Raw genomic sequence first — 19,180 nt, 5'->3', positions numbered from 1 at the left:
CACACCAACACTGCTTATCGTCGATATCATACCAAACTATCCTATTCTGAGTTTCTGAGGGAGTCAACGCAAAACTGTAGTTTTTTAATTTCATTTTTATACGTTTTAATCAAGGGCAAGTGCCATAAAAAATTCACACGTTTAGTTTAGTTTCAACTACATTTGCAAGTGCAGACTTAAAGGTTAAAGTGGGCACGACAGAACAAAATCATGAACACATGTCACCGATTTGCTACTTTTTAAATTAACAATAAATGCACAACAATACAATTTTTTTTGTTTAAACAATTCAAGCCGAATCATCACATGCCTTTTGTATTCACCAAAACACAAATTAACACAATGAATATTTATAATACACAACATACAATAACAAACTTTTTCAAATGAAAAATACGCGCGCGGGAAACTTTTTAAAAATGGCCGACGGCCAGTCGCGATGGCGTCAGGCTACGGACTGGTTACAGTGGTTACTGTTCAGTTGTGTTGTGAGTAAACAAGAATTACAGCTGCAGATGAAAAACTCATACATTGTAATTAAATCAGGCACTTAACAAGGTAAACTTTTGAAATACAGTAAGTGTACCAACTTAAGTACCCACGTCGCCATACTGTGGTAAAAGCACTCATGAGATTTAAGAGAAAATTTGGAGTAGATACCTATTTTTGATATTTCACTGATACCTGTTAAATTTCTACCGCTTCACGGGTTCTAAGTTGGTTGAATTACCTATTCGTCTTTTATGTTTTAAACGTGTTTAATAAATGTTAATTAAAAACTGATGTTAATACTTATTATACAGGATAAAATATATTTTAAAGGAGAATAATCATGCTACTTGACAGTTTTTTCATTATTTTACCTAAAGAGGTCATGAAGTATAAATACGTGTCCCTTTTTAATTTACTAATATAGTTTTAATGTATATAAGATAAAATTTACATTAATTGTATAAAACAAAATTAAGACTACTTATAAAATAAAACGATTAAAACTAAACCTACCTAAAAAAAAAAAAAAAAACCCTATAACAAACCCTGACCTCTTGGCAAAGTGCCCATCACGCAGGCAGCATTCCCGCGCTGTATCGCGATAGCAAGCGTTTGCGCGAGAAAGCTGCCCGCGTGAGATTAAGATTGAGATATAAGATACATAAGATATAAGATTGTATGTGATATATGGATTCCGAATTGTCCTAATAAATGAATTTTATTTTATTATTTTATTTTATTTTGTATGTAGGAAAAGATTAGACTTGAGAGGAAAGGCGACGCTTCTCCATACAAATACAAACTTTGAAAAGTCTAAAATAAAATACAAGTGCTCGATATACACGCATCAGCTCCAAGAGCTGCTAGTGTATCAAATAAATAAATAATAATAATAATAAATGTAACCGACGCGTCCGTCCACTACAATGTAGATATAGAATTATTTATTAATAATTAAAATAAAATATGTTAGATTCATTTTTAGGGGTCCGTACCCAAAGGGTAAAAACGTCTGTCTGTCTGTCTGTCCGTCTGTCACCAGGCTGTATCTCATGAACGAAATTGAAATTGAAATAGACGGTTGAAATTTTCACAGATAATGTATTTCTGTTGCCGCTATAACAACAAAAGTAGGCTTGTTCGAGCTGCTGAGGTGAAAATATATAAGTACGATGTTTAGCTGCGTCCCACCGTCCGCTGGACGCTCAATACGTCCTTGCCTCAAAATTCTCAAGAAGATTATAAATACCGTAAAATTGACGAACTTATCTCTGAACAAGTTTGGGAACAAATCAAATTATTTTATTAAATATTTTGATGTTTTTTTTTTTTTTTCACCCGAAACCGGCCTTCACCACTGGAGGGCTTCGTCACTTTTTCTTTAATATATGACATCTATTACAGTTTTTGAACTTATCTGTTTTAATGTTTTTATTCACCTTGGTGGGGAGACCTACCTGTACTTAAGTATCATCCATCCACTTGAGCATTCGGGTCCGATAATTCTCTTACCGCTCAGCATCCAAAGTGGACACATCGGCGTCGCAGCTGGAGCCGGTGACGGTGACCAGCTTCAAGCCACGCCAGCTGCTGGACACGGAGCTGGACAAGTCGTCCGGCATGACCTGCAAGATTGTGTCAACTGAAGACGATAGCGGACGAACGCTTGTCCACAAAATGGAAAAAAAGAAAGAATATTTACTTACTTACTTAAAAATCTTAAAATAGTACCCATTTTCTTCTCTGGATATTGACGTTATAGAAAATTTGCGCACTATAATTATTAAGCATAGATGTATCTCCGTTTGATTTGCTTTCGGTTTTTCAATTAATAATAAGAGTTAGAAGTTAATAACTTATAACTATAAAGAAAAATTTAAAAAAGTCAAACGGAGGGCATACATACATACATATAATCACGCCTATTTCCCGGAGGGGTAGGCAGAGACCACGGATTTCCACTTGCTACGATCCTGACATACCTCTTTCGCTTCCTTCACTTTCATAACATTCCTCATACACGGAGGGCATAGCTATGGTTATCATCATAATCATTTATTTGCACATAAAAAGGGGCTTCTTAATTCATAATAACACGGGTAAATTCTGTCTGGTTTGATTTATTGTCCATATTGGATTTACACACTGTATACAATAAATTGTGTAAAATATTTCCATGAATAGGTAAATATACAGGGAGAAAAATGGGGACTACCGTTTATATGGAGGGGAGGGGTCACGTCATTTCGTCCCCTTTACTCTTAACGCTGGTCATCCGTTCAAGAATTCAATGGAAAACACAGATACTATACTCTGATTTTGTAATTAAATTCCAAAAAAACTAACCTCACTCCGATCCTTTTTCTTTCGTAATAATGGGATTGCACACAAATGGAAGCGAAAAAACTGCTTTTCAAACTGCTGCACTCACAAAATTATGCCGAGACAGAAGCCATATTTAACAAAATTTAGTTTCAATATTGTGTCTAGATTAAGCCGTAGTTTCTTACTAAATGATAGTTTTTAATTGTAACAAAGTCTGATATTTAAATTGTAATTGGTTCCCCGCGATACAGGCACTGCCTAGTGCGGAGACCCCTGGAATGTCTGTAACCTTTAGCTGAAAATAAATTATCTTTATTCTTTATTCTTTAATGGAAAATATGAAAAGAAGTAAACTCAAATTTCCCTTTAGCATACTCTAGCATTTAAAATAAATGTAGATGTATCATTTTAGCTTTGTTTATTTTCTTAAAACATACGGAAAAGAGAAAAAGTGAGGTTAGATTATTGGAATTTAATTATAAAAGAGTTTACATAACAGTTAAAGTACTAACCTTCACTGATTATTGATTAACACAATTATTTAATCACAATAACAATATTATTCGTACAATACTAAACTTAACATACACAATGAAAGTTGTTATTGACATATTATCGTGTACCCTCTTTTCATGAGAGACGATGAGGAATGCGAATGCGTGAAAGGCCTACCTTAATTTAATTAGGATATATATAATACCAATAAAACGTATAGGCATCGTATAGGCATACACTACATGACTACAGTATACAAACGCCCACAATCTAATTATTAGTATTAATTAAAGTGCCATCTTTTATGACTTTTCCCGATTAAAATGTGTAAAGTAGAAACAGCTGTTATATTAGTTCGGATCAAAGATAGATATAACTCCGTAATAGATGGATACAGTCTAAGGAAAGAACGTGCCTCGAAAATCACGAAAATTTGATTCTCGATCAGATGTCGCTAGCTCGCTACTACCTTTGGCCTACTCTCGTATAGAGGGCGTTGACGGTTTCGTTTGTTATTTAATAATTTTAACGCATATCAGTGAAAGAACATGGGTCAAAATAATAAAAATAATTAATGCAAATAAAAAAAATCATTTATCCATATTTAAATACATTTTATTGTATTTTTATAAATCTTCATTTTTAGTTTTAAAGTGTGTCGATAGATGGCAGTGAATTTACTGTGGTTACAAAATTTACTATGACAGTACCGCTCTAGTATAAGTTACTCTATGATTTGAATTTATTATTTTTATATGATTTTGACCCATGCTCTTTTACTGATATGCGTTAAAATTATAAATAACAAACGAAACAGTCAACACCCTCTATTCGAGAGTAGGCCAAAACTAGTGGCGCCATCTGATCGAGAATCAAATTTTCGTGATTTTCGAGGCACGTTTTTTCATTAGACTGTATCCATCTATAACGGAGTTATATCTATCTTTGGAACAACTTACATGAAGACGGTGAAGATCTGCCTTTTATAGGGACCGTGAGCGTTGGAGCGTCTGCCAACTTGTGGCCTGAATCGGAAACCAAAGATAGATATAACTCCGTAATAGATGGATACAGTCTAAGGAAAAAACGTGCCTCGAAAATCACGAAAATTTGATTCTCGATCAGATGGCGCTACTAGTTTTGGCCTACTCTTGTATAGAGGGCGTTGACGGTTTCGTTTGTTATTTATAATTTTAACGCATATCAGTAAAAGAGCATGGGTCAAAATCATATAAAAAAATCATTTATCCATATTTAAATACATTTTAACGTATTTTTATAAATCTTCATTTTTAGTTTTAAAGTGTGTCGATAGATGGCAGTGAATTTACTATGGTTACGAAATTTACTATGACAGTACCGCTCTATAATATTATATCCTCTTTGGTTCGGATTTTGACCACTAGATGGTATCAAATATTGATTATAGCGCCATTTTATAGATTCAGTCTGAAGTCTGAATTGAAACATGTATTAGAAAATGTGCCATATTAGTTCTGCTATTCGCCGCTAGATGGCTTGATGCTCCATTAATTACAGCGCCACATCAGTTTAGAACAACTTACATGAAGACGGTGAAGATCTGCCTTTCATAGGGACCGTGAGCGTTGGAGCGTCTGCCAACTTGTGGCCTGAATCGGAAACATAAACACGTACATTGCAAAAGTAAGTGCTACCATCTACCGTTCTCTTACGTATTCTTGTCCATAGAAGGTTCTGCCATCTTGTGGGCTACATCGGAAGCATAAACTTCTTACGCCTCGCGCCAAAAATCTGACGACTCTATGCTGCCCCCTATAGTTCATGCACGCTCCAAAGTTCAGGTTTTAAGTCTTAGAGCGTGATGTTTCCATCAAAGGCTAGATGGCGTTAGTAACAATGCAACTGACAAGGAGGACAGAATTTTCCAGCCAGTATGTACTTTCAGTTCAGTTCAGTAGCCTTCGATCTTTTGTTTTGGATGTACGAAAACACGAACATCGATTTCAATACTGTTTTCGTATGTGAAATCAAATAAAACATGCTTAGAAATGATTACGTAAGTGAAATAAGTGGAAAAGTCGTGCCTTTAAGTTGTTGTTATTATTAAATCGAGAAGTTCTTGTTGATTGTTAGAGTTATTGATTTGAAGATTTGTTTGTGGTTTTACGTTTATATCGTTTACTAATCTTTATTTTGTGAATTAATAACATGTTATTAACAGTTTCTGTGATTTGTTCTATTTTGTTAATGGTTCACCTTAAAGGCAGGTAGTTAACAATTAAATAATAGGCAGGTATATGTATATATATGTAGGTGTAACTTAGATTATTACATAGATTAAAAAGCAATTTAAGTATTTTTCTACTTTAATGAATGATGTTGTAGATATTTTATATAGGTGATAATATTTCTTTGTTACAAAATAAGAAAGAATACAAATAATTTACTTTTCATTTCATTTACGTAACCAAGTTTTGAAACAAATTGTATTGTATTGTATTGTTTAAGAATAAATAAATGAAAATGAAATGTTTTACGAAAAGTAGGTACCTAGATAGCTACATCAGCTAATAAGAAGTGTACCAGCCAAGTTTTGCAGGTTTTCCTTAGAAGTTTTTTCGAAAAGGTAGGTGTCATCGCGCGGGGCTAATCATTATTTTGGCACGATAAGATTTAAGAGTAATTGTTTTATTACCCTCGCAAATATTTGAATACTTTATAATGGTAGTATATAATAAGTATTTCTGTGTTTTAATAAGCCCAGATTTTCAAACAGGCTCAGTATATACAGTAAGTAACTTAAGTACATATAGAATAAAAAACAATCTTAACTTAAATAGTAATTTGACCGGTTCGAATTTCGATATTGTAAGGCAACGTTTTTAAAATAAATAAAAATCGACAAAATTCGATCAAAATTAATACTTGGCGCGCATGCTCTTTCCCGTTCTCTCTTGCGAAATGTGACAGTGATAGCGGCAAACCGATGGAACGGCCTTAAGTAATACTTTTATTTTCTTTCCAGCCTAAAACCACAGCCTTCATGATGCCTAAATAATAATTTCATTCACGAAATCTGTCAAACTCCCACGAAATCATGAAGACTCGTTTGACAGCTGTGACGTATCTTGGCTTCACCGCCACGGACCGCCGCCTGTCAACTGTCATGCTCCCGTGGCTGTTGAAGGAAATTAGAACTTGTGGCACTTACGACAAGGTCAGTTTTTCAGCATTGTCGTTTAATGATTATACTAGCGACCCGCCCCGGCTTCGCACGGGTACAATGTTGATGTATTATACATATAAACCTTCCTCTTGAATCACTATCTAATAAAAAAACTGCATAAAAATCCGTAAATTGCGTAGTTTTAAAGATCTAAGCATACATAGGGACAGACGGATGTCGTGTCGTGATCCAGACAGCAGGAATCGACTCAAATGTGTGTGGTGGAATGTCATCGATCCCAGTGCGCCCTCACGAACGGCAAAGAGGGTAAAACGCCGGTGTGGGTTTAGTGTTTGTATTTTTATTTTATTTTTTTATTACAAAAAGGCAAGCACTTGACCGCAATCTCACCTGATGGTAAGTGCCGATGCAGTCTAGGATGGATCATGCTTACCTAAAAGATGTCTATTCACTCTTGATTTAAAAAGATCCAAGTTATAGTGGACTGGGAATATATTTGCAGGAAGTGAATTCCACTCCTTAGCCGTTCGTATGATAAAGCTGGATGCATAGCGCTTAGTACGAATCAGTGGCAGAGTAACGACGTAAGGGTGAAACGCAAGTCCGCGTCTAGTCCCACGGTGACAGAATGGAGATGGGGGGATTAAATTATGTAATCCCAGCGCACACTCCCCGAAATGTATCCTGTAGAACACCGATAAACAAGCTACCTTTCTACGGTGTTCAAGGCTCTGCAGTCTAGCCTCTACTAATCCCGCATCTCCAATAAGCTTCTTATAGTTTTTTTTGTGTAATAATACGAAATTTTGAGACTGGATACATCTCTAACAAAGTATCTAAATGTTTTTTGTAATTTTTGATTATTTTCTATTGCTTGTAAAAAATTGACATGTAAAAGTGCCCCTGTGGCCTATTAGCTGAATAAATGTTTGATTTGTAAAAACTAGTGCCCTTATATTCATACACATGCTTATTCTTTAACCCCCTATCTCTTTAATCTCTTTTAGAATCATCACTCAGAAAATGCTAAGAAGAGAAGAATATATTCTCGTAAACTTGACTTGCTCTCTACCGTGCACGATTCATTTTCTGACTAGAAACGTTAAACTAAAAACTGGTTTTTTAAAGGTCACGACACGAACACAAACACTTCGTTAGTAATTTTATGAAAGATAAAGAAAAAAACCGGCCAAGTGCGAGTCGGACTCGCGCACGAAGGGTTCCGTACCAATACGCAAAAAAGGGCAAAAAAAAACACGTTTGTTGTATGGGAGCTCCACTTAAATATTTATTTTATTCTGTTTTTAGTATTTGTTGTTATAGCGGCAACAGAAATACATCATCTGTGAAAATTTCAACTGTCTAGCTATCACGGTTCACGAGAGCCTGGTGACAGACAGACGGACAGACAAACAGACAGACGGACAGTGGAGTCTTAGTAATAGACTTCCGTTATAGCCCTTTGGGTACGAAACCCTAAAAACGTATACGGTTTTAATGTAACCACTTTTATTAACGAGTTTTTTTCACTATTTAAAGAGCATTGAAACCAGACAATAAAAACGGATCACTACCTTTATGAAAATTCTTACATTATTTATTTTGATGTCAAATATCAAATATCTTTATTTTGCATAAAAAAATTTCAATGTCTTAATTTCAATTTTCGAATTTAAACTATCTTGAGACATACTAACTTTAAGCTAATTTTGCGGTTTCACTCTTCTTGTCCTGGGCCTTATCCCATTATCTGGGGTCGGCTCTCCTTGTCTGCCGGTTCCACTGTTTCCGGTTTTGGGCTACTGTGTTGTCTACTCCTATCTCTTTCAGGGGCCCGTTTATCAAAAGCTTGTAGCTTGTAATACTAGTGGAAGTCCCTTTCTAACAAAAGCTGTCAAAAAGGGACTTCCACTTGTATTACAAGCTACAAGCTTTTGATAAACGGGCCCAGGTCCTTCTGGACCGTCGTCAATCAGGTGGCGGGCCGTCTTCTAGCGGCTCGCACGTTCGTGGGTATGCTCAGGGCAACTCGTACCATATGAGGCATTTTCTATGAAAAGGGACCTTATTGTCGATGGCGCTTACGCCGCACAGCGTCGCGCGGCATTGTATTTATATCGGAACATCGTTTATAATGGCGTAAGCGCCATCGACAATAAGGTCCCTTTTCATAGAAAATATCACATATGGGGCCCGTTTATCAAAAGCTTGTAGCTTGTAATGTAATTTTGACAGCTTTTGTTAGAAAGGGACTTCCACTTGTATTACAAGCTACAAGCTTTTGATAAACGGGCCCATGGTCTTCAGGGCGGCAGAGTACATGAGTACATGTCCATACCATCATATTAATCTTGTCGATTATGGGCGTGATCTTGCGGTTACTCACGTATTTTTAGTCACTCGCGAGACATGTTTCGGAGAGCCTAGGTCTCCTTTCTCAAGCACAAACAGTGCATGAGTGAGTAGCGGTCACGACGGGCGGGCGTCACCGCTGCTCGTTACCGTTTGTGGAGAAGCACCACCATCCTGGTCGTAAAGCTCTATCTTGTGACTGTATTATGTATTATACAGGTTGGCTAAAATAAGTGTTTTAGGATTATACTGAGCAACTTTTACCATGGGACCAACCCCGAAATCGCGAAAAACAATTTGGCTGTTTCATACATTTTGGCTGGTCCATTTTCTATAGGTGGGTAATTTTTTTTTTGCGATTTCGTGGTTGGTCCCATAGTAAAAGTTGCTCAGTATAATCCTAAAACCTCTGGCAACGGGAATGCATTTATTTTTTATCCATCTTGTACTTATAACGTATTTTTTCTTTATTGTAGCTTAGCATTACGATAGAAGATGGCTGCCTTAAGGCTTACAACGAGAACTTTGAGCCAGTCATCGTTCACAGACTGGTGGACATCATCAGGTACTTTTATATTTAAGACTACCAAAAAACATTACGCAAAAGCGGCAAAAAAATCACGTTTGTTGTATGGGAGCCCCACTTAAATATTTATTTTATTCTGTTTTTAGTATTTGTTATAGCGGCAACAGACATCATCTGTGAAAATTTCAACTGTCTAGCTATCACGGTTCATTAGATACATCCTGCTGACAGACGGACAGAGAGACGGACTCAACCATATAATATTAATTTCGAAGCGGTTTAGTCAACTATAATGAATTTGACCAATCACGTGACGCCGCGGTCCAGTGAAAAAGACACCAACGCGCGACTATTTCATGAGTAATACCTATTCATATATTATGCACGCGTTTATGTCTTTTGTACTACTGAGATACTTACCTAATTTTCTTTAATTATTTAGGTTTTATAGAAAAAGTGTTATTTTAGGTGACTTGTAGAAAAAGTATTGTATACAATAGTGATATAATCAAGCTTTCCAATCTCGTACCTTCATTAGGCCACTCAGCAAGCTTCGTGTCCTAAACACGGTGTCCTAAGCTCTCTATTATATCACGTTTGTATAAAATACTATTTTCGCTCCACTCTTATAATAATCAAAAACTCTAAAAAAGTCAAAAGAATGGTCATAGCTGGATGGTCAATATACATCAAATTGTGTAAACATACTTTCTTTAATGTTAATATCCAGAGAGGAATATGAGGACTATGCTTGTATAGAGAAGCGATCGTTCCTCTTAATAAACTCAAGCCTATAACCAACTCCACCTTTCGGCAGGGCGAGCCAAGTACCAGGAAGACCTGATGAGCTGTTCTACATACTCCTCAATGAGAAGGAGGCTCTGCTGCACTGCTACCTCTACAAAGCGAACAGTGTACAAGAGGTAAGTCTCATCAGCAGCGTCAAAGTCCTAAGGATTCCTCAGGAAATTGTTCTACATACTCCTCAATGAAGGAAACCATCCTGAACCAGTAGCTTTCAAGAGGTACGGCTCGTTAGCAGGATGAGCTGGATAAGTTACCAGGTAGACATGATGAGCTGTTCTAATACATACTCATCAATGAGAAGGAGGCTCTGCTGCACTGCTACCTCTTCAAAGCGAACAGTGTACAAGAGGTAAGTCTCACCAGCAACGTACTACGTAGGCGAACAACACGCGAACGCGAAGCGAATTACATTTCATTTCATCTATTTATTCTCTCATATAAGCTTAGAGTAATATACCAAATCGCTTACACGGTAAACATTATGTATAATTATTTTTTAACATGCAGATACGTCTGCGAGCGATACTCCAAATTCACCACCCCAAAGGCGTGTATACATAAGGGAAGGAATGCAAAGATTTGCAAGGTTCTGGTAGGCTTCCGTAGCTCAATTGGTTAAGAGCAACGCACGGGTTGCGGAGGTTGCGGGTTCAAATCCTGTCGGAAGTGTAACTTTTTCCATTTTTTCCTTTAATATAAAATTATGCATAATTAATTAACAAATACAAAATTCTGACACAAATAACACCATAGAATTACAAACTACATAGAAGAACAACAAAACACTAATTACGGTTAAACAAGCAAGTCAAACATTAAGAATAAAAATAATAAAACAGGGTAGTCAATAAATCGATGTGGCGCGGGGTGATGCAGTCACTTGATAACAGAAGTGTCCTCCGTGGGCGATCTCGTTGCGAACGCGAACGCCTTGGGCCCGCCGCGCCGGGCCGCGCCGCTTCGCTTCGCGCTCGCGAGTTGTTCGCTTACGACGCAGCGTCACCAGTAGAGCAATTGTCAGACGGTGTGTTTACGAAAAAAATCAATACCTGCGCTAATTCTTTGGATATGTTTTAAATTGGGTTAGTACAAACCATGGGAAACAACTCCATCTAATAATGTTATAAAAAAAAAAACTTTATTTCAGAACATTCAAGATTCCATACAATATTGTTAGTACCATCGTTATAGCTATGTGTTAGTAAATACATTAAAAATAAAAACAAAACTTTCAACAATAAAATCAAAATCCAATCCAATATATAATAATTAATAATTAATATATATATATTAATTCACATAAAGTAAACTAATTAAATTAAATTATAATATTACAAAAGTAAAACTAAAGTTAAACCTAGAACAAAAATAAAAAACACATAAAAATGACACATAAATAAAAAACAAATAAACACACACATCCGCCTTAACAAACACAATCCATCTAGTTTTTTTTTATATACAGCAATATATATATATATACACGCGGTTTTACCCGGTTAACACTCCTAATTGTAATTTATCTCTGCATTTACCTAATGAAATGCGCCATCGTTTTCAACGTAAGTAGCTTCTGTTCCGATGAAATGTATAACTAATGTTAGTTATTTAATTAGTTTGCTTACTATACTTGAGATACGTATTTTTTTAACCTTAACTAATTAGGTCAATAGACGGCGTCTTTGTTGACGGCACAATTTTGTGAAAATATCCAATTACCCGCGAGCTCGTCGAAGATTGGGCATGTATTTTGTAGGTACAGGGTAGTAGGTACTTTTCAGGGTCTAACTTCGTCAAAACGTAGTAAAATGGAGGTAAATAAAGGTAAAAGTACCGCGAACCGTGGCAATATTAAGTGTACTAGCTATTGCCCGCGACGGCCGCGAATTCGTCTGCGTGGAGTTAGTAATTTGGGTACCTTATCCAATCTGCTTTTTATCGATTTCCCATACAAACTAACACCCCCCTTTTCACCCCCTTAAAGGATTACTTCTGGGATAAATACTACCCTATGTCCTTCCCCGGGGCTCAAACTATCTCTATACCAAATTTCAACTAAATTGGTTTAGCGGTTTATGCGTAAAGAGGTAACAGACAGACAGACAGACAGACTTTCGCATTTATAATATTAGTATGGATAAGTATAGAATAGTTATTTACGATACAAGGGCGAAATTCGCAACGACTGGCGAATTTTAAAACACGTCCGAAGTATGTTTTGTATGTTATTTTGTTAGTTAATATTGTTTTTGTATACATTTTGTTATGCATTTGAGTTGTTTGTAGATGATCTATCACCGTGTCACGCTGTATATTTGATAGATCACCGATTTCGTCATAGACCACAGATTAGATAAGACAGCGCTTTCTATGGCTTTCTCTGAAGTGTGATGTTCACTGCGAGGTCTGTCGGGCCCCTTGCGACGGAAGATGTGGAAGTCGCGCGGGTTTTAATGTTTAACTTCAGAAACTGAAAATATACTTGTTTAAAATTTTGCACGTCAGATCCCTCGGCCATAATCATAATCATAATAATTTATTTATAAAACCAATTTACAAGTCAATAGTAATAGTAATAGTGATTTACTAATAATAGTGATATAATAGTTATTACAAACAGTTCATTTCATACTAAAATACATTCATACTAAAATAATATATCATACTCATACTCATTTATTTATAATAATATTTCATATTACACGTCATAATTGGATTTACATAATATATTCAATTCATTCAAATAATCATTAATTAAATTAAAGTAAAATAATACAATATAAAAATAATCAACACATTTTAATTTCAAATTTCCAATAATTAATAAAAATACAAAATATAAAATTAAATTAAGATTAAATCATTATTATTATATTCTGACATGTCATAAAAAGCTTTTGTGGTCAACCATTTGTTTAACTGATTATAGAATGTCAGGTCATTTTCAATATTTTTAATGCTATCAGGTACCTAATTTATTGTAGATACCCGTACTATCATATCATTCATTATTCATATTAGTGCCAGTTGCACCAAACCGCCTGTCACCGTTAAAACGTTCGTTAAATTTTATTGTATGGGAAGTTTCATAGTTCACTGCTGAGTGACGTTGATCAGTCTGTTAAATGTGGTTGGTGCAACTGGCCCTTAGTATATCATTTTAATCATTCATTATTCATATTAGTATATCATTTTAATCCTTCATTATTCATATTAGTATATCATTTTTATATCATTTTAATCATTCATTATTCATATTAGTATATCATTTTTATATCATTTTAATCATTCATTATTCATATTAGTATATCATTTTTATATCATTTTAATCATTCATTATTCATATTAGTATATCATTTTATACTAAAATTATACTGCTATGGTAATTATGATATACAGGGTAACGACATATAACTGAAAATAAATAAAAATGTGACATGTTTTCAAGCCAACATTAACCTTTTAAGAGGAAAGGGGACGGCCGTTTCTCCATACAAATTACAAACGTAGTCCCTATTTTCCTCTCTCGACAAGTATATTTTAGTACATTAGTGTCAGTAACCCGAAGCGACAAACAATATTGTATGCAAGTTTATTCACCTAAAATATTGCACGCTTGAATATGTTTTGCATTTTCAATTGGGTAAATTCAGTTCTTGATACTGAAAGGTTTTTTTAATAAATTTAACTTTAATTTACTATTTATATTAACGATAAATGACTATAGTGTCTAAAGTTGTTGACAGAGTGTGGCAGAGGCACTACAAGAGTTAAAAAATTAGACGACTGAACGACTCAATGTTACTTTTTCCTAAAATTGCAGGGAGTAAAAGCCAGATAGGAAAAAAAAAATGCTTTGTATTAGATCCCTATACTAATGTTATAAATGCGAGAGTATGCATTACAACATAACTAAAAACGAAACACTATAACATTTTTTATATACCACGACGGTGGCAAACAAGCATACGGCCCGCCTGATGGTAAGCAGTCACCGTAGCCTATGGACGCCTGCAACACCAGAGATATTACATGCGCGGTGCCGACTCTTTAAAAACCTGTACACTCCTTTTTTGAAGAACCCCATACTGTAGCCCCTCGGGAAAACCTCGGCAGGGAGCTCATTCCACAGCCGAAGCGTCCGCGGGAGGAAATTCCTCTTAAACCGCACAGTACGCGACCATTTAGGTGCTAGGGTGTGAGGATGAACGCCCTCCTGTCTGTTACCTCTTGACGCTTTAACCGCTGAACCGATTAAGATGAAATTGGAATGGAGATAGTTTGAGGTCCGGGGAAGGACATACGGTAGTTTATATTAGATCTATCATCATTATCATTCCATGGAGGCGTAGTCGCGGGTAGAAGCTAATTGTTGTATAAATAACCCATCAAAAACATTACATATAAAAAGACACGCAGTCTCGCAACGCAGTTCTTCTACTACAAAAAATTTTTGAGATGTAATGTGAAACCAAGTCAGTTATTTTAGTCAGTGCCAGGGGGTGTTAAGACCGTAACAATATTAGATATCTTTATTTTTTTCTTCTAAATCATGTTATGCTCTAATCACGTCACTGAAAATTCAGGGTTCTAGCTTTAGCTATCAAAAAATTACAGAACGTTGAAAATGGCCTGAGTGGCTTCGAGAAAAGGATGGTACGGTCGTACCTCTTTGTTATACTATACTTAATATACTTAATGCAGAGTGGTGAAACTATATAAGGATAAATCGTTTATTTAAAACAAATATATTTACCTACATTTACATTCATTATAACAAGGAAACTGCGCACAAAACATACCTAATATTTATCTGTCAATTGAAATGCATACTTACAATGTAAGCTGTATTGAAGCTAGTATCACGGTAAAATCGTACCAATGAGGATTTTAGAATACGTATATTAATTATTATTACGTTCACATTTAGCTTAATCCGACTTTGTTAAACTGCACTGGCTGTTTTAGATTAAGCTATGCCAGTTAGAATGATTCACTTTAGGCGTGTTTACACGATGTGGTTAAACGAACTACATTCAATGTTGCGTATGGTACATGGTACGCCATACGAAAATTTTATGGCATAGATCGTTAAATGTGTCATTTTCAAGCGAAAGGTAAGTACCACATTGTCGTTTGCCAAAAGGACGCTTTGGCAGGTTTTCAAGCAAGCAATTTTCGTCGTTATGCTCAGCGACAATGTAATGTTGATTGAAAACGTCACAAATATTAATTTTAAGGGAAACGGGAAACTATTTTATTCGGTTTGCGAGTCGTTTCTGGTGCGAAGACTATGCATAACCATTCAGCGCATGCACCGAGCATTATGGGCACTTTTGCACCGGAAGCGCCAAGGTATGACTAGTGATTATAACCATATATAATTATTTGTAAGCTTGTTTGACTTATACATTATAATAATTAAATGTAATTTATTAATAGGGAAATTTTCAAAAAAATAATAATAATATGACATCTCTATAAAATTTTTTTTAATAATTACATAGATATCTGTTATATAACATATAACTAATGTGTCCTACGATTGCCAGCTCGCTGCTAGTCAGTTAAAACATTAAAACTCCTAAAAAAACTGTGCTTAGAACCAAAGAAAGCATAAGAAAACTACTGCATACTACCATAGAGTAACTTATACTAGAGCGGTACTGTCATAGTAAACTTTTTAAGCCCAGTAAATTCACTGCCATCTGTCGACACACTTTAAAACTAAAAATGAAGATTTATAAAAATACGATAGAATGTATTTAAATATAAATAAATGATTTTTTTATTTGCATTAATTATTTTTATGATTTTGACCCATGTTCTTTCACTGATATGCGTTAAAATTGTTGAATAACAAACGAAACCGTCAACGCCATCTATACGACTGTAGGCCAAAACTAGTAGCGCCCTCTGAACGAGAATCAAATTTTCTTGATTTTTCGAGGCACGTTTTTTCCTTAGACTGTATCCATCTATTACGGAGTTATATGTATATATCTTTGATACTACTAAAATATAACTACCAAATCATTGACCTATCTCAACATGGTTCGTCTGCACATCAACGATCAAAATAATAAATCCACACTTATTAATAGACAATACACATTGATATTCAAAAACCTGTACTATATATGATATAAATATTGATTAGGTGAGGTCGATCTACAATATCAAATCCTTGGCTTGAAATAGTATTAGCTATGACTTTGATTAGTCCAAACTGACCAGCGTTACTGGTGATACATTATTTTATTTTGCTAGTAAGAAAAAAACTAAATGAAAAATTATAATTAACATTCCTGAAAAGTGACAGTTAAGTGTTCTTGATAATAGTGAAATCAAGTGATATTGAAAGAACTTTCAGTGCCATTTCTAAAGGCCGCTGCAAATTAAAAAAAAACTAAAAGTTAAAAAAACTTCGTAAAAAACCCCTGTTTAATTTTAATAACCACTAAAAATTGTTAAACAATTTCAACATTTTACAAACAAATTAACAACATAATTATAACAGTGTCTGCGAATTAATCTAATAAGTGATTAATTGACTGAGAAACAGTGCCAAGACGCCATGTTGAATTCAGTGTGTACCCCGCTAGCGCACCAGACGGCCGTGTTTCGAACGGCTTCGCAAATTTCAAATTTAGAATTCTGGCTCGGAGTCGTCCTAATACTGGCGGCTTGTGAAATGGACTTAATATATTTCCACTTATGGAACAGTTTCAATGTGTTTTTTTAGTGTGAACGCGTCTTAAATTTACATATTTTCGTATATATAAAATACATATTAGAGCTGTGTACGAAGTTGTTATTGTTATCAAATGTGTTAGTTTTAAGAGTTTTGAGCGAATCAAAGCATTTTTATTGTGAATGTGGTAGTGATGGCGTAAAGGATTGATAGAACAACTTTACCGCGTAAGTATTTCCCATTTCAGCAAGCATTAAATTATTTAAACCGTCACAAAATAGGTAACCTTTACGAAAATGACGAAAATTAAAATTCAGCTTTCACCTATTTTGTAGATATATCTATTAAAAAATAGTTCAGTAATTTGCCTATTTTTTTTTTATTTCGCGCCAAAACCCAGCGCACTGTTGTCTTGACGTAGAGCGAAACGCGCCAAGATTTGTATTATTTTAGGTTCGTAGTTTAACTGCCAAAACCATGTTTCCGAACATAATTTGTATTGACAGTGTGGTCGTAATGTGTTCAAACGAAGGTCAAAGTTTTTTTTTGCGTAACGTAAATAATGGGTGTCGTTACCGTTACCAAATATAACTCTGACGTATGAACATACCTATAAAATAAATATTATAGGACAATTTTACACAGAGAGTCTCACAGTAAGCTCAATAAGGCTTGTGTTATGGGCTTATGGGTACTAGACGACGAGGTTAATAACATATAACTAAAATAACTAAATATAAATACTTGTCGGAAATATAAATCGGAGTGGCGAGCCTTGGGGGAGGCCTATGTCCAGCAATGGAGGTCTATCGGCTGACATGATGATGATGATGATAAATACTTAACATACAACACATCCATAACTCAGGACCAAATATTGTTATTCGTAGGTAGTGTAACACCAAGCATCACTCACTTATGACATGACAAATTCGATTTGATATTATATTGTTCACTCACTGCACTACACATAGTAGGCAATTGCTTCCCCATCACGTTGTGCTTAGGGAACAAAACGAAGCTATCAAACTGCGTGTTGTTTTTGACGCACCAACAAAACGTCAGGAAAGTCTTCAAATTATATTCACCGAATTTAAACTAGCGTGAGACATACTAACATTAAAATAATTATTACGGTTTAGACTCGTGTTTTTAGTCACTCGCGCGACATGTTTCGGAGAGCCTAGGTCTCCTTGCCAGCTTGCTTCCTAGGTTGCCTAGTCTTGCTTGCTTGCTTATTGTTGCTTGCTAGGTCACGCGAAACATGTTGCCCGAGTGACTAAAAACACGTGAGTCTAAACCGTAATATTTATTTTAAATGTCATTCAGTGTCGGACGTGATGTAGGGTCATTGCGCCGGTTCTCGTCTAATTATAGTAGTCATTGTAAAGTGAAAATTAGTGTACCCTTACAAAAAATATAAATGAATATGAAAATGAAAATCAACCAAATAAAACTTAAGTACTACTTAATGCATGTATACATGTCCCGAAATCTAATCTTGTGGCCCGAATTTTGAATGTAGTTTTCCCGTGAACCGTGTTTTCCGTGTTTCTTTTATTGTTATTTTAAATAGAAATTTTGAATGTGATAAATTTCACTAGACATACTTTTTAGGGTTCCGTACCCAAAGGGTAAAAACGGGACCCTATTACTAAGACTCCGCTGTCCGTCTGTCTATCTGTCACCAGGCTGTATCTCATGAACCGTGATAGCTAGACAGTTGAAATTTTCACAGATGATGTATTTCTGTTGCCGCTATAACAACAAATACTAAAACAGAATAATATAAATATTTAAATGGGGCTCCCATACAACAAACGTGATTTTTTTGCTGTTTTTTTTCGTAATGGTACGGAACCCTTCGTGCGCGAGTCCGACTCGCACTTGGCCGGTTTTTTATAGACTGTGATAAATTTGTCAAGGGAATAAGAGCGGGTGCTGTATTTTGACCACTTGTAGTCGGAGTAATGTATGGATTGATTTTAGACAGTGAACTACCCTGTTTATATACATTTGTAAACTTTTTTTTATTAGAACCGACAACATCACTAAATAGTACAAAACAAAGTCGCTTCCTGCTGTCTGTCTGTCCCTATGTATGCTTGGATCTTCAAAACTACGCAACGGATTTTGATGCGGTTTTTTATAGATAGTGATTCAAGAGGAAGTTTTATATGTATAATACATCAGCATTGCACCCGTGAGAAGCCGGGGCGGGTCGCTAGTACTTAATAATAATAAAATCGAATAAAATTAAAACTAATACCTACTTTAAAAAATATAAAGACATGGCCCACTGGCTTAGCCCAATATGTTT

The 19,180-nt window shown here is 35.3% G+C and overlaps 2 protein-coding genes across 2 annotated transcripts in view; one reads left to right on the top strand and one right to left on the bottom strand.

The window, feature by feature from the left end:
* Positions 1-3,428, bottom strand: part of LOC134753600 (P protein-like) — a 96,430-nt gene extending 93,002 nt beyond the window's left edge. The window contains exons 1-2 of the mRNA XM_063689524.1: positions 3,330-3,428; positions 2,005-2,117 (exon numbers count right to left, since the gene is read on the bottom strand). Of these exons, the coding sequence (XP_063545594.1) occupies positions 2,005-2,114 (110 nt within the window). The 5' untranslated portion in view covers positions 2,115-2,117; positions 3,330-3,428. The remainder of the gene's footprint in view (positions 1-2,004; positions 2,118-3,329) is intronic.
* Positions 3,429-6,374: 2,946 nt separating this feature from the next.
* LOC134753471 (uncharacterized) overlaps positions 6,375-19,180 on the top strand; it is a 51,157-nt gene continuing 38,351 nt past the window's right edge. The window contains 3 exon segments of the mRNA XM_063689345.1: positions 6,375-6,511; positions 9,310-9,398; positions 10,177-10,282. Coding sequence (XP_063545415.1) covers positions 6,392-6,511; positions 9,310-9,398; positions 10,177-10,282 — 315 coding nt within the window. The 5' untranslated portion in view covers positions 6,375-6,391.

Source organism: Cydia strobilella, chromosome 27 (genome assembly GCF_947568885.1).
Source record: "Cydia strobilella chromosome 27, ilCydStro3.1, whole genome shotgun sequence".
NCBI classification, from domain to species: domain Eukaryota; kingdom Metazoa; phylum Arthropoda; class Insecta; order Lepidoptera; family Tortricidae; genus Cydia; species Cydia strobilella.
The sequence above is the reverse complement of the archived record's forward strand: the minus strand, read 5'-3'. Positions and strand labels throughout refer to the sequence as shown.